Source organism: Carettochelys insculpta, chromosome 21, assembly GCF_033958435.1.
Source record: "Carettochelys insculpta isolate YL-2023 chromosome 21, ASM3395843v1, whole genome shotgun sequence".
NCBI lineage: Eukaryota > Metazoa > Chordata > Testudines > Carettochelyidae > Carettochelys > Carettochelys insculpta.
The window spans coordinates 2,430,894-2,446,730 of record NC_134157.1 but is presented as its reverse complement, the minus strand read 5'-3'; the positions used below and the strand labels follow the sequence as shown (position 1 = coordinate 2,446,730).

Below are 15,837 nucleotides of genomic sequence, written 5' to 3'. Positions count from 1 at the left end.
CAGGGCCTGTGCATCCCAGAGGGGCCGTCCTGGTCATCCTGATGAACGTGCTGTTGAGTCTGGGTGACAGCTATGTAACTTCCCTTTGTGCCTGGGCCCGAAGCTCAGACCTTCCTGCGAGGCTGTGGGAGCAGAGCTTGCTCCCTGTCTCTAAACAGCTTTCCAGCTGAGCAGAGCTAGCGCTGGGCAGGAGCCAGGTGAGGGAGGCTCGGACAGCCAGGGCCTATGGCCAGGGACATGTGCTTGCTCAGAGCCTCAGTGGGAGCAAGACTTCTGTGAGGAGCTTTAATCCCTTTAAACCTGTTTCATTCACCTGGAGAATGTCACAAAGAGCAAAGAGAACAATTCGCTGCGGGCAGGCTTATATGTTCCGCTCTGCCTGACTGCACTGAGCCTGTCCCTTGTCTAAATTCTCAGCAGTGCCCCAGAGCCATGTCCCTCCGTGCTGCGCATGCTGCAGTAGTTACTGAGGGACCAACTGTCTGTCTTTCACATGCACAGACTGTTCAGCCTTCCTCCCCAGTGGAGATTTATATCTCTAATGGCTTCCCTGGGTGCCCAGACTGATGAGCCTGAGTCATTTTTCTGTGGGAAAGCAAAGAAATCTGCAGGGAACTTGAATTTGGTGCATGCACAGTGCTACAAATTCCCTCCAGAAGTGTCCTCTGTCCTGACCTAAGATGGCTAAAGAAAGGTGGGAGTTTGTCTTCTGTTTGCTGGGCTGGGTGGGAAAGGTCTGCCCCGTTAGAGAAGGAAGCCTCCAGTGCTGTGCAGCATTGGTCGGGAATCTTATTCCCAGAGGCAGCAGGCCAGCCACTAGCAGTAGTTATACTTGGAAGTGTATTCAGGTTGGTGGTGGAGACTTTTGCTGTTGTGTTCATTTACAGCATGCCCACCCCCATGGCTTTTGGGAGGAGAGACCCCAGGCCTAATGGCTGCTGTGTTGGTTTTATGTGATTGAGGCAGTTGCAGGCGGAAGCTCTCATCTCATTATTTGTTATCTGCGTGTCATCTCTAATGAGACCTTTAATTTCTGTAATGGCTTAGTAAGTCGAGAGGGATTCCATCATGCCCAGCATGCTTGCTCTCACTCTGAGAAGAGCATTTCTCCATAGACAGTGGCTCTCCAGGGACCTGATATTCCATCTTCCTTTGGATGGTTTATGAATAAATATGGACTTTTTCCAGTAATGGAGGCATCTTAGTAATAGCATCAAGGGTGCTGGATACTGAAATACTTTTAACTGCCTATCGTTGCTGTATTTGTTCTCAACAGAGTGGAGATTTCAAACTCCAATGGTTTCTGCTGTGTAACAGAAAAGCTATGATTAGTCATTGCTCAAATTACTCACAGAGAGATCATTCAACATAGGTTGAAAGGTCTCCTGGCTATAATGGTTATTTACAGTCAAATAGCCAACAGCTGGATCCAGGTTGACTGTGAGATCCAGGTGGTTTGCAAGCTCTACAGACACAAACTGCATCTTCCCAGGTGCTTGTACTAGGCCTCGCCCAAAGGGGTCCCAGGGCATGTGGAACTCCTTGCCAGAGGAGACTGTGAAGGCTAGGACTGTAGTAGAAGTTGAGAAAGAGCTAGGTAAATTCCTGGAGGTTAGGTCCATAAAAGGCTGTTAGCCAAGGGTAGGAATGGTGTCCCTGGCCTCTGGTTGTCAGAGGCTGGAGATGGATGGCAGGAGACAAATCATTGTCTTCGGTCCACCCTGCCAGGGCACCTGCACTGGCCACTGTCAGCAGACAGGCTACTGGGCTAGATGGACCTTTTCGTCTGACCCAGTATGGCCATTCTTATGTTCTTAAGTCTGCACTACAATAGAAATTCCACCTAAGATACATAACGCCACTACGAGAATTGCATAGCTGGAGTCAATGTAGCTGAAATCAGATTTCTGGCGTGGCTTCTCAGTGGGTGGTCGACAGGAGTGCTCTGGGGTCAGCTTAGTGCATTCCTACTGGGCACACTAAATCCAATCTTCTGCTTAGTGTAGCAAGGCCCTAGTCAGACTGGAGCCTGGAAGGGCAGGCTGCAATCTCTCTGGTAACTCTCGCTCTGCACTGCAGGGTGCACGGAATGACGGGTGGACTTTGCAGAGCATTCGTGGGGTTTTTAATTCTTCCATAAAGCGCTTTAATGTTAGAATCCCTTCACTGAGCATGTGACAAATCAGACATTCCTGCTACACCACACAGCACATCCCAGCTTGACCAAGCGTTCACCGGAATGCCAATGCCTGAGTCCTGGACTAGACATTGCACTGGAGCACCTGCTGCCTGCATCAGGAAAATGGCTCCTGTCATTATTCAGGCTAATCCTGCAATTGGCCCTGCATCAGTGGATTCCTAAGCCCATGCAGAAGCCCACTAGGCAGAAGGCTTCATACAGTGCATTCAGTTGTAAGATCAAGACCTTATGCAAAGAGGATCCCCTTGTCTCCTGGCTGCAGGCATAAATCCCCATGAACCTCAGAAGTGTTCCTTTGGATTGACACCAACCTCACCAAGGTCAGCGTTTGGCTTGTATGGCACGTGAAAGACATGTTTGACAGTTAATTTGACTCTACTCTTGTTTCCCAGACATTGAGTTAAGTCCTCTAGTGCTCGGTCTTTAACCCAGGCATTCATGATGGGTCAATGCCCTTTTCTCTCTGGGGCAAAGGAACAGGAAAGCTGTTGGGTAAGTTTTACTATCAAACACAGCTTTGGGGTGACTGCTGCTTAATTGGTAGCTAAAGGCATTGAAAATTAGAACCCGAGCTGATATGAGTCAGCCTAGCTCCATAGGCTCTGTGGACATATGCCATCTTATGCCAGCTGAGGATATGGTCCCAGAGTATCTCATACTCTTTGCAAGATGAAATGTTCTTAATCTACTGCCTTGATGAGAGTGGCATTGCCACATTAGGCCTCAGTTGGAGTATTGTGTCCAGTTCTGGGCCCCATATTTTAGGAAAGATGTGGAGAAATTGGAAAGGGGCCAGAGAAGAGCAACTAAAATGACTAAAGGTCTGGAGAACAAGAGCTGTGAGAGAAGATTAAAATAATTGGCTTTGTTTAGTTTGGAACAGAGAAGGCTGAGAGGGGACATGATAGCAGCTTTCAAGTATCTAAAAGGGGGTTACAAGGAGGAGGGAGAAAAATTATTCTCCTTAGCCTCTGAAAATAGGACGAGGAGCAATGGGCTTAAATTGCAGCAAGGGAGGTTTAGGTTGGACATTTGGAAAAATTTCCTGTCAGGGTGGTTAAACACCCGAGTAAATTGCCCAGGGGGGTTGTACAATCTCCAGGTTGAACAGGTTAAAGAGATATCGAACAGGGCTGATCTAAGTGGTGCTTGGTCCTGCTGTGAAGGCAGGGGGCTGGACTCGATGACCTCTCGAGGTCCCTTCCAGTTTTAGCGTTCTGTGATTCCCTCCTGTATACTGAGTCTGGGGAGGAGCAGAGATTGATGAGTTCTGTTTTCTCCGAAGGGCTGAGGTACTCTCCCCTGAAGGATGACTGAAAAGAGCGGGATTGTTTGCTGTAGAGGAGACGGGCAAGAGGGGACATGTTAAAAGCCGTAAACCTATTGAACAGTCTAGAAAAGGCAAATTGTGGAAAATTCACAACAGTGGAAGGAAACATATTTTCACACTGTGTGTAATTAGACTGTGGAACTCACAGCACCTGACCTTGTTGAAGGGAAGGACTCAGTGAGTTTCATGGAGAGCTGGGTGGTCGTGTGGATAGCAAGAATAGCAGAACGTCAGGGCTCACTAATGGTTTGGGAGGTGTGCCGAGACCTCATGCTTCAGCACTTAAATGAGTCTGACTATGAGAGTTCAGGATGAAACCTAATGTGGGGCAGGCTGCTCACTGCTGGCACATGGGGTTCTTCCACCTGCCCCTGGGATAGCAAACCGCGGTTTCTCTTTGCAGACGTTGGTGGGGAGGGAACAGCAGCCGCTGAATGGAAACAGCACAGAAAGGTGGCTGCCTCTGCCGTGTGCTTGTCTGGGTTGCATTTCAGTGCAGAGGGGAGCCAGGATTCGCTGGCTTCACTGTATTCTGCCAGCCCTGTACATCTGAGGGTCCCAGACTCGGGGTTCTGGGGTTCCAGATCCCTCGCAGGCAGCTGTGGACTATGAGTTGGTAGCCCTGGAGGAGGCTGCCCCCGGGGTCCAGCTGCCTGAGGAATGTTCTCACTGCAAGGGCAGCTGGGAGGAACTGCATTGCTGTCATTTGAGTGGACGCTGCCTGTGCACCTGCCCCTGTTTTGCACCGAGTACTGGCTAGCTGGGCCATGAGGCTTGGCCCGGTCTGGCAATGCTCATGGGCCTCAACGCACAGGCAGGGAACCAACCTGAGGGGACGCATGCCGAATGAGAGACGAACCCACAGGCAGCCCGAGGGGATGCTAACCCCTCCTGTACCTGCACTGTGCTGGGGGTTGTTGACCCCGCTCTAGAGTGATGTGAGCTAGAGGTGATGGTTCATCAGATGGTGATGAATATGCTTCTTCAGGCAGGAAACACTTAACCTGAATATTGTGTATTCTGCCAGGGACCTTTTTACAGCCTGAACAAAACAAAACACTAATCATGAGCAAAATGTGAACAAGGAGATTTCAGAGCCTCCCAGGGAGGTTCTCTCTCTCTCTCCAAGAAAACACATGCAGCAGGGGTGCAAGTGAAGGTACTAAGGGCAGGAACTGTATCTGGGGTTCAGCGGGACACTCAGTCAGCCTGCGGCCAGGGGACAAGCCGGCAGCTGATTGTCTGATGGACGAGGGCTCCCAGCTGGTCTGGGTGATGGCTCTGGGGGACCTAACCTTTCTGAGAGAGGAGAATGGCTCATTAGTTAAGTTCAGGCTCTAGGAAGCTCTTACAGTTTTAGTTCGTATGTGGCCTTTGTTTCCACTAATTCTACTTGCTTCTTCTTGAACCTCTGTTCCCTGTGGCTGTGGTGTGTTTTCCCTGAAGTGTCCCTACGTGCAGGGAGCTGAGTGGGATGGGATCCTGAGGCAGACCTCGGAAGCTGCCCCTTGGGAACAGTGGCTCTGTGGATTCTGTGTCTCCAGCAGAGCTGTGGATGGGTGGTGTGCTGGGGAAGGGCAGCATATGCCGAGAGGGCCGGGCTTGTGTTGTCTGTGGCTGGTGGAGTTGGGAGGCTGTCCCCAGGCAGGCACAGATAAGACTTCTCCATGCTGAGAAGCCTCACTGCCCATCTCTCCTGCTTATGGTGCTCAATCACAGATACCATGCACAAAGCTGTCCCTAGCATGGCTGGTGCCCTGTGCAGCCCGAACACCTGCAGGAGCTGGGGGAGGATGGGACAGGCCCAAAGCTGTGGGGTGCAGGAGCAGAGCAGTGGGGCAGCAGGGGGCAGCTGCCTGCCCCAGGCCCTCCTCACCCTCAAGGGCGGCAGCAGGAATGTGCCCACAGTGCGCCCCCAGCTGTCAGCCATGTCACTGGGGGAGGTGCTAGGATGTCCCCTGCACTCACCAGCGCAAGCGACTGGAGCCGTGTGGCTGGGAGCAGGTGCTGCAGAGCAGGCTGGGCTGGGTTGTTCTGCTTCCTGCTGCTGCTGGTGAGTACAAGTGGGCCCAGTCCCAGCTGCTGCCTCCAGGGCCCCGGTGACTCTCCAGACCTCATTGCTTGGGGGCTGGGGGAGAGGGTGCATGGCAGAGCCAGGAAAAGGCAGGGCGGTGCAGAGCGGTGACAGGAAGAGGTTGTGGGGAGCTTGTCCCATGCCCTGCAGCCCCCTAGGGATGGGCCTCTGGGTGCAGCTTGCGGGGGTGGCAGAGTGGGCCCATCTCTGGACTTGGTGCCACTGCACACGCAGCTGCCTCGGGGACCATGAAATTTGGGGCGGTTGGGTGCCCTATGTCTCGCGGGGCCCTGCGTGTCTGTGTACTTGGCGTGTTGGCAAGGACGGCCCCGCCAGCCCACAGGCTGCACACACCGGCCGCCCCAGGCAGCTGCGGAACAGGGAGATATTTGTGTGTCACCCGGGGCCCTCTGTGCGTGTCCAGTGGTTTCAGCTTCTCCGTAGCGTGGCCTTTGCCGGGCACAGCCTCGGCCTGGCTGCCTCAGTGCCGCGCTGGAGCTGCGTGTCGATTGCACCCAGCAAGGAGCAATTTCCACCCTCTGAACGAGCTCCGTAGCCACGTTTCCGTTGTGGGCTCTCGGGCTGCACCGTTGCTGCCCTTGCATGCAGCTCTCGCCACTCGGCTCCACTCACCGGGAACGCAAACCCACTGCTCCGCGGCACGGCCGGCCTCTCGAGCCGCTCGCCAGTGCCACTCCAGAGCTGAGTCTACCCTGTGTGCAGCTCGTTCCTGGCTCCATAGTGCCTGTGTGAGGGGCGCTTGCTCAGAGCATGGTCTCCACTTGCACTCCTGTTCATCGGCACTGGGGCGGGCGGGAGGGGGTCTGGCACTTTGCAAACACAGCTGGGCCCACTGACACGCTGTTACTGACCCCGCTCTGCCTGTGCTTCCTTTACGTCAGAAGTCGGAGTGCTTATTGCGTTTGGAGGCTTACTCCCAGGAGCAGAAGGAGAGGCTCTGCTGGTGTCTGGCTGAGAACATCGGTAAACAGCAACACCCGGCAGCCGCTCCTGCTGAGAACAAGGTAAGGAGCCGGACGGCTGGGCAGTCGGGGCAGCCTCCCTCATGCATCGGTGGGGCTAGGTCCTTCCCTGTCACAGGGGCTTTAATCAGCTCACGCGCCTGCCAGGATCCACCTTTGGCCAGGGGAGCTGCGAGCTCTCATCGAGGGGCTGCCACGTCCACAGCTTCCCAGGCTGCTCTAGAGAGCACGAGACTGGCTTTACATCCATTGACCCAAACTTTGGCAAATAGGCCCCGGGTATCTGTCTGGGCAGCTAGGGCCGGTTACTGTCCTAGAGTCGCTGCAGGGCAGGGAGGTCACAGAGGGGAGGCAGAGCCTTGCAACGCACACCAGATCCAGGCTCTGAATTCTGGATCTTAATTGGAAGGCCTGTGCCAGGGGGGTGGGTGCTGGGGGCTGTGTAGCTGCACTGCTGGGACTGTGCCTCCTCCCAGAGCAGGATAGCTCCAGGCTGGCCCCAGTGCCTGATGTAGTAGCACAGAGAGGCCCAGGTTAGTCTACACATTGAGGTGCTGCACCAGCTCCCCTGCAGGAAAGAGGCCGGCGTGCTGCGTAGAGATGGGGCAGAGTATGGGAGGCCTCCCAGCCTGGGCTGCGAACATATGTGTGCAGACCCCTTAACATGAACGGAGAACTTGGTATTCCTGGGCACCGCTGATTCTGCCCTCCAAGGACCTGTCAGTGTCAGGGGACTTCTCTGCTGGGCCCCGGCTTCCTTCGGGAGCTGGGCTCACTCCCCGGGTTCAGTGGGAAGAGAGAGGGCTGCGGACCCCCCACATTGTCTGGTATTTCTGCTTTCCTGGATGGCTCTGGGGGCTCGCAACCACCCTTGCAGCCTGCTGAGGACTGGTGGCCGTGGGCATCGTGAGTGGCTCAGTTTAAACCCCTAGAGATGCTGTGGAACACCTGGGTCTTGTCTCTATTAGTAAGTCCCCGTGGCTCTGCTGGTGGAAACGCAGCCGGAGGCTCTCATTCTTGCTGTGCTTGCAGACGCAAGGCGGGTCCTAAGGGACAGAAGTTTCCTTTACGCCTGATTTATGTGCACAGACAACGTAGCGTTTGCTTTGCAGCATCCCAAACTGGGTCAGCACAAACTGGCTCTGCAGGAGACTGAGCTTCTAGAAGCCTCTCCCGCCGATTTCAGAGGAGCTAGAATAGCTCTGACAGGCAGCGACAAATAAGTCTGAGACGCCAAATGGGTAACTAACAGCCCCCCCCGGGAAATGCAAATAACCTGAGGTCAGGTAATACCCTCCCCCTGCTCCCCTGTCGTGTGACAAGGCTCTGTATCCATCCACCCCATGGGGAGTCAGCGAAGTCCCGCAGCAGGGCGAGGCGTGCCTCGGGGGTGTGACAGTGCAGCCAGGGCGGCGTCGGATGAGAGCAGCCTGACTGGGGTGTCAGCAGGGGGAAGCTCTGGAGGATTCGTGGGGCTCACTAAGTCCTTGGTCTTTTTCCTCCTCCTGTTTTCAAATGTCATGTCCGTGGCAGGGGGAGGTGAGCTCTGGGACCTCCCCTCGTCCCACATGCGCCCTGGGGCTGCTGTAGAGCACAGCCCGAGGGTAGAAGGATGTGCCTGTGTAAGCGGCGTCCCTAGGGACGCTTTCCCATCGTGGCTGTGCACAGGTTGATGTTTGCATCCTTCCCAGGTCTCATTCCTTATCCCAGGGTTAGAGTGAGGCTCAGTCTGCAAGGGAAGGGCTCTGCTGGGGCTGGAGCAGGCGCTCTCCCTGGCCGTGGGGTAGAAGAAATTACCTGAGAGTCTCAGTGCCCAAAGGGCCCACCCCAGTGAAGTGCCGGTGGGTTATGTACCTCTGTGAGGCGGGATCTGACAGCCGCTCAGACAATGTGAATTGGCTCACTGATTTCAGCCAAGCTGTGAGCGTTTGCTGTGCTTTATTTCCCTGATGCACAGGGGCCCGGTCAGCAGTTGGAGCTGCACTGTTCACTTCCATCTAGCAGCTCTGCCTGGTCTGGCTTGGCTGTAAGACCCATCATGGGATTCCTCCAGCGTCAGCGTTTGCAGGTCGAGGTGCTGGGATATCAGAGGAGTGGTGTGGCCTGTGTGGTCTGAGAACGGCCCAATCCCAAGGAGCCTCGTCACTGTGTCTGATCAGCGGGGAAGCTGCCAGGGTTCAGTCTCTGCCATGTACCATGCAGGGCTGGGGCAGGCGCAGGAGGTGGGATTGTGGCCTGGTTGTCTCGGATGGCTTTGCAGTTGGTGGGGCACTGAATGCCCAGTGACCCTCTCCTAGCCCATTGGCAGACGCACATGCCAGCCGGGGCAAGGAGCCAGGTCAGCAGGGGTGGTCTCTGCCGCAGGGCTGTGCGTTGTCCCCACTGGCTCGGCGGCAGGGGAGGAGGAGGGAGGGATGTGACTGTTGCGGCTGAAGACACCGTTGGTGCTGGCCCGGCAGGGTGAGGTGGTGACTACGAGCTCAGATTCTGAGACCGACTCCAGGGCAGTCACTGCTCCAGCTCATGTTAGAGTAGCCTGGGGTTCCTCTGGCCTCCCTGGCTGTCGCTAGCCTGTGGGCCCAGAGTACCAGGCTGGACTGAGCAGAGTAACTGACGGGCCTTAGTGCTTTGGCTACCCTCTTCCTGCCCTGCCATGATGACACATCCAGGTGGCAGTGGCAGCTGGGGAGGAGGGTGGGGTGGCAGCTGGGGAGATGTAGAACAAAGAGGAGATTCTAGGCAGTATCTGCAAGCCCTACACCTCACCCCACCCTTCTTCCTCCCTCGCTGCAGCCACTGGTGTTGGGCGTTGGTCTCTGACTCCTGGTGCTCCCGGATCCCAGTCCTTCCTTTTGTTTGGGGTGAATCTAGTTTGCTTCCTGAGTAGCGTCGGCTCCCAGGTGTGTGTGGACTCTGATATTTCACAGCACGTCCACAGGAGTAGTGGAAATCATGTGCTGTGCTGATAGAAAGCCTGTCAGTAGGGCACAGCTGGGGTTGGCTCCTCCTGTGCTGAGCACCAGAGGTTCCTGATCCATTACACCAGCTGTGGCCGCTTCCCCAGGGAAGGTTTGGCAGGAGATACTCTGCTTGAGTATGACTCCTTGTTTACACTTACATTTTGAAACCAATCGGCTAGACGGTTTTTAATCCATGTCGTGTGTTATGTTGATTTTGTATTATTCTAGCTTCTTAATCAAAATGTTGTGTGGTACCAGAATAAGTCAGTTATATCAACACTATGATGTCATTCAACCAATTTTGTAATCTGGTAAAAATCTCAGGTTAGCTTCACAGGAGCTGTTCTCCACAAAACCGTGTGATTGGCATTATCTCCCTTTAAATTTTTATCAAGTCCCATACCAGAAGCTCCATTATTTTTCCTTAAATCAGTTTCTGGCAAACAGGCCTATAACTACCCAGTTCATTCTGTTTTCCCTGTTTAAACATTGGCACATTCACTTTCTTCCAGTTACTCGCAATCAACATTCATAGTTCAGCAGGCTCTGTGGCCAGCTCTTGTAAAACTCTTGGATCTATCCAGATTTGCTGCTTTAAAAATGTCTAAATTTAGTAGTGACGAGGTGGGCAAAGTAAGAGCTTTTATTGAATGAACGTATGCTCCTGCCATGAGTGCAGGGGGCTGGACTAGAGGTCCTCTTGAGGTTCCCTTCAGTTCTGTGATTCTTTGTTGGTGAAAGAGACAAGCTTATGCACAAAGCTGTTCTCTCTCACCAACAGAAGTTTATCCAATAAAAGGTATTGCCACACCCACCTTACCTTTTTAATATCATGGGACCAACACAGTGACAGCAACACTGCGTATAGCTTCAGTAGCTACTGTTTAGCATCCTCCTCAGTAACAGCTGGGATGGAAAAGTATTTGATTATAGTACAACATGGCGTGGTTGTTTTCCCCCAGATGCAGAGCAGAAATAGTTAGTGAACACTTGGTTTTTTTTCTCCTTTTCCATCTAGCAATAGACCAAGACCGATTCTTTTTGATCCTAAAATGCTTAAATAACGCCTTCTTATTGTCCTTAAATTTGCTGGCCAGAGAGTTTTCTCCTTGTGTCCTTCTGCTTCCATTATAAGTTTTCTATAATTCTACCATCTGATTTGTGTTTATTGCTATCAGTTCTTCTCCAGGAGATTGCTCATGTCCATTCAGTGTAGGCATGTGTGCTTGCTACATGCAAAGGTGCACCTGGTGTACCTGGTGCCCCTCCACAGAAATGACAGAGTTACACGTGGTTCACAGGGCGTGCGTTAGATTGTCCGCCTTCATCTTGCAGGTAGAGCGGTCTGGGTCTTCATGGACAATACAGCCATGATGTTTTATGTCAGCCACCAAGGGGGAGCTCAGTCCAGAATGCTCCATCAGGAGGCCATCCACCTCTGAGACTTCTGCATCCAGCGTGGCGTTCACTGGCAAGCCTGCCATCTCCCAGGTGCTAGGAGTTTCTTGGCTGACCAGCTGGCGGACAGTTCTTCTGGAATTGGGGTGTTCTCTCTATGTTAACCTCTTTCCCAGGGAGCAGAACATGAAGTGCTGCAGCTTCTGCTCCAGACAAGACACGAACACAGGGTTCCTAGCGGATGCTTTCCTCATCCCACAGTTGACCAGCCTATTCCCCTAATTCTCCTCATCACCAACCTCCTGGTAAAGGTCAGATTGGACAGGGCCAAGGTCATTCCCACCATGCCGTTGTGGCCCCGCCAGTGCTGGTTTGCCACTCTAATGAGCCTCCCGGTGCTTCCTGTTTGGCCCTTGCCTCTCCACCCAGACCTGCTCTCTCAGGGACACCAATGCCTCCTCCATCTCCATTGCTCCACCTCAGTGAATGGCTGCTCCACGGCTGAATACAGAGGATCATTCATGCTCATTAGTGGTTCACTAGGTGCTCCCGGGAAGCTTCCAGCTCTCTACTAAGCAGACGTGTTGTGAATGAGGTTGTCAGTGCAGGCCAAGCAGAGAGGTTTCACCCCAGCAGAGGCTTCTAGTCAGACCATCCTTGATCTTTAACTCTGCTTGAATTTTACATCCCGGTGTCCAAGGGATGGTGTTGACTTTGACAGTACTGCCTGCCCCATGTTTGGTACCATGGTGTTTTGGATCAGTGAGGTCCTTGTTGTTTTCCCAGATTTTGCTCTTAAGAGGCTAATAATGGTGGTCACCTCCTTCCAGGAGCTCAGACCCCCAGTTCCCCCACTTGAAACCTGAATGAGAGATGGGCATCTTGGGTTACAGATGCGGACCCAGCACTCTTCCCCAAGGCTTCCCTGCAGAAGGCAGGGAAACACTCCTGCACTCTCCCCTGCTGAGCCATCTGTCCCTATTCTGCTGTAGGCATATGGCTCCCAGCTGCAGCAGAACCCTCCCCAGTAAGCCCTGTGTTCATCTCCTCCTTTAAACTGAGGTGGCCACCAAGTCTCAGGCCCTTGAATTCCTCAGCTCCCTCAGTGTCCTCCTGCACACCACCTTTTCCTGAAGGCCTTCCTCGAAAACACCTGTCTCCATGCCCCCCAGGGCTATACCTGTTTCCTGCTGCTCTGCCCTTCCCTGGCATTTTACAGCTTGTACAGACCCTCTAGCACTAGGCAACAACTCAAGAATAGAGCTGGCTTCCTCCAGCCTCCACCCCGCTTGTTGCAAATTGCCTAGCACTCCTGGGGAGAGAAGTTACTTCTTTTACTTCCTCACCACTCCAGGGCTACGTCTACACGTGAAGCCAACATCGAAATAGCTTATTTCGATGTAGCAACATCGAAATAGGCTATTTCGATGAGTAACATCTACACGTCCTCCAGGGCTGGCAACGTCGATGTTCAACTTCGACGTTGCGCGGCACCACATTGAAATAGGCGCTGCGAGGGAACGTCTACACGCCACAGTAGCACGCATCGAAATAAGGGTGCCAGGCACAGCTGCAGACAGGGTCACAGGGCGGACTCAACAGCAAGCCGCTCCCTTAAAGGGCCCCTCCCAGACACAGTTGCACTAAACAACACAAGATACACAGAGCCGACAACTGGTTGCAGACTCTGTGCCTGCAGCATGGATCCCCAGCTGCCGCAGCAGCAGCCAGAAGCCCTGGGCTAAGGGCTGCTGCCCACGGTGACCATAGAGCCCTGCAGGGGCTGGAGAGAGAGCATCTCTCAACCCCTCAGCTGATGGCCGCCATGGCGGACCCCGCTATTTCGAAGTTGTAGGACGCGCAACGACTACACGGTCCCTACTTCGACGTTGAACGTCGAAGTAGGGCGCTATTCCTATCCCCCCATGGGGTTAGCGACTTCAATGTCTCGCCACCTAACGTCGAAGTTAACTTCGAAATAGCGCCCGGCGCATGTAGCCGTGACGGGCGCTATTTCGAAGTTAGTGCCGCTACTTCGAAGTAGCGTGCACGTGTAGACACGGCTCAGGAGGCTTTACAAAAAAGTCATTTTCCAAAATCAATGGTATGGAATTCTGCGACTCAGCAGCAACAGCAGCATTTAACTCAGCCTTTTTTCCCCTGTGTGAACCTGTACCTGGGCCCAAGGTGCAAGGATCTTATGTCCACCAACCAATTCTAATTCAGCCAAGTCCCCAAGAGGTATATGTGGTTCATTCTTTAAGTCCTTTTGGACTATAGAAATTTCTGCCAGGGTCCCTCCACACAGGGAGGGTTTGGCCGTTCACCCTCACAGTCTCCCTGTGTTTACTGCCCAGCTGGGAATTAGCCAGTTTTACAAATCCTGGATAATAAGTGGCCACTATTTGGGAACATCATGTGTGTGAGTTACTTGCCATTTGCTTCCACTCAACATTGGGCATTTGCTTCTCGGGCGCTCAGTGGTATTGCAGTGAAAGTACCTTTTAGACTCCTCTGTCTGTACAGGAGACTTGGGACAAGTAACATAGGAGTGAACTTGGGGAGAACCTCAAACCCCTCCCCTCCACCCTCCTTCCCAGGGTATAGCTGGGGCCATGCCTCCTGTCAAACTTAAACCCTTCTGCTTGTGATTTCCCGCAAGAGCTCCTGCTGATTCCGTCACTTTGTCCCACAAACACTGTTTAAATCATCATTCCCCATGTTCAGGAACTGTTCCTGAACAACCAAACCACACATGCCTTTAAAGCGTGAAACGAGGAAGTCAGGGATGTCGGCAGAATGCTCCAGACGTGGCAGACTTCTGCCAAGAGACCTCCAGTCTCCTGACAGAAGCCTGCCATTTAGATATAGCATTAGGTTGAAGAAGGACACTTCAAAAGCCAGCTGAAAATTATCATGGATTGCATCCCGTTGCTTAAACAGAATTTCCTCATAGTGGTATGTCTTGGTTACCTTCTCCTCATCCAAAGGGAAAAATACCAAATTCAAGATGGATTCCAGCAGTAGGTGACATAGTCACATGGCTTTACAGGGCCAGCCTCAGTTTGGGCTTGCAGGACGAACAAAACCATGTACAGGTCATTGTCTTGAGCACTGGGCCATTAAGTTCCTTAAGTACCACTAATGACTCTCACTAGAAATTCTAGATCAATAAGAATGCTTACACTTAATATTTCTAACTTTGCATACTAGAATGATACATACACACAAAATATGTACATTCAGAGCCTCTTGAATGATAGCTTACTTGACCTGTTTTGCATAAAGCATATTTGAACTATACATAATGGTATTCAAAAACATATTTCCATAAAGTATGCAGGCAAAGTGTCTCAAGAGTTGCATCACATCGAAGTGTTACATTGGCGGGACCAACATTTTAGCCTAAATGTTGTCCAGAGTTAGACCAGCATAAGCTGCCATGCATCAACCAACCTCTCTAGTCTGGAGAAGGTCCCAGTCACAGAGGTTTACCATGTAAATGTCCCTATGATTCCCTTGCAAGAGGGGATGCAGGTGATAGAAGTGAGATTAAAGTGGGCAGCAACTCACGAGCATTCCATAAAATCTCAGTCCTAATCACACTCTCACGGTTCTTCTACCTGTTTTAACAACCCTCGTGTAGTGGAGAGCCAGTCGGGTTCCAGCGAGGCGTTTGTCAGGGAGACCTGGGTGTGAGCTAGCACCTGATCGGCCAGCACCACTGTGTCCTTTCACCTCTTATAGGTTGTGAGACTTGGTCCCTGTCAGTAGAAATGACCCTGAAATGAGCACGTAGGACCAGAGTATCTTGCTGTCCAGAGTAGCTTGGGACACTGCAGCACAGCCTGAGCCCAGGAGTCCCCCTGCCAGTGGCTCACAAGGAGCCGGGGTAGTTCATGGCCAGCTCGCCTCTGTGAATGGAAGCAGCTCCCATGAGCTGCAGCCAGACTTCAGACTCGCTTGGGCCTCAGCATCGGGACCACGGGGCCAGATTGGACTCTCAGCCTGGGCCTGGCCGATATCAGGGAGTGTGTGTCAGGAGCTGTCTGTGCCGGCTGGCAGAGACCGGACCTACTGAGCTAACACGATTGCCTGTTGGTAACAAGAGGGAGCCAGGGCTCCTTGTGAGGTGCTGGCCCAGGAGTGGCAGTGAGGTATTTTTGGACCCTGCTCTGCCCTTGACGTGCTCCCTCTTTTCGGGCGGGGTGGGAGGGGGGAGGCGTTGTAAGTTCTGGCTGATGTCTGTGTACTGAGCTGAGGCTCAAGCACGCCCAGCTCGGTCCTTTGCCAAGGCTGGAAATGTATTTACATTCCAGTCTGGCTTAATGATAGCTGAGCACACTGTGTAAGCAGTTCAGCCAGGGAGGAGCAAAGAGCTAATGGTAATGCTGATGGCTCTTGTGCAGAGTGCTGGGTAAACAGCTGAAGTGGAGTGGCCGGTTGATAAGCTGTGCTGTCAGTCCACAGCCTTCGGGACAATTTTTCTCTCCACATCGATGAAACACAGTGCTGGAGCAGGCAGGTTTAGCAGAAACATCTGAAATTTGACCTTGTTGTTGTTGACCAAACCCAAAGACCACTTACAAGGCAGGTGGGGGGCAGCTCTTCAGAGGAAGGATGCTGCTCAGCCAGCTATCTCCGACTGCTGCCCCCTAGGACAAGCAGTCCTGGGGCACCTGAGAGACTAACACATTTATTATGCCATGCGCTTCCATGGGTAGAACCCACTTCCCCAGATGAATGGAGTGTTAAGAACCGAATCCAGGGCCTGTATGGCTGGGGGGAGCGGAAGGGGAGAAGTTACTCGTCACCAGCAGGACCAGTTTCATGAAGCAGATTAAGGTGGATGTGTCCTATTCCTGCAAATATCAACGGTGGGGAAACTGCCT

At 52.9% G+C, this 15,837-nt stretch overlaps 1 protein-coding gene across 7 annotated transcripts in view; it reads left to right on the top strand.

Moving 5' to 3' along the window:
- Positions 1–15,837, top strand: part of RGS3 (regulator of G protein signaling 3) — a 141,114-nt gene that overhangs the window by 100,409 nt on the left and 24,868 nt on the right. For all 7 annotated transcript variants that reach the window (XM_075015581.1, XM_075015579.1, XM_075015578.1 and 4 more), the window contains one exon: positions 6,507–6,629. In XM_075015581.1, coding sequence (XP_074871682.1) covers positions 6,507–6,629 — 123 coding nt within the window. The remainder of the gene's footprint in view (positions 1–6,506; positions 6,630–15,837) is intronic.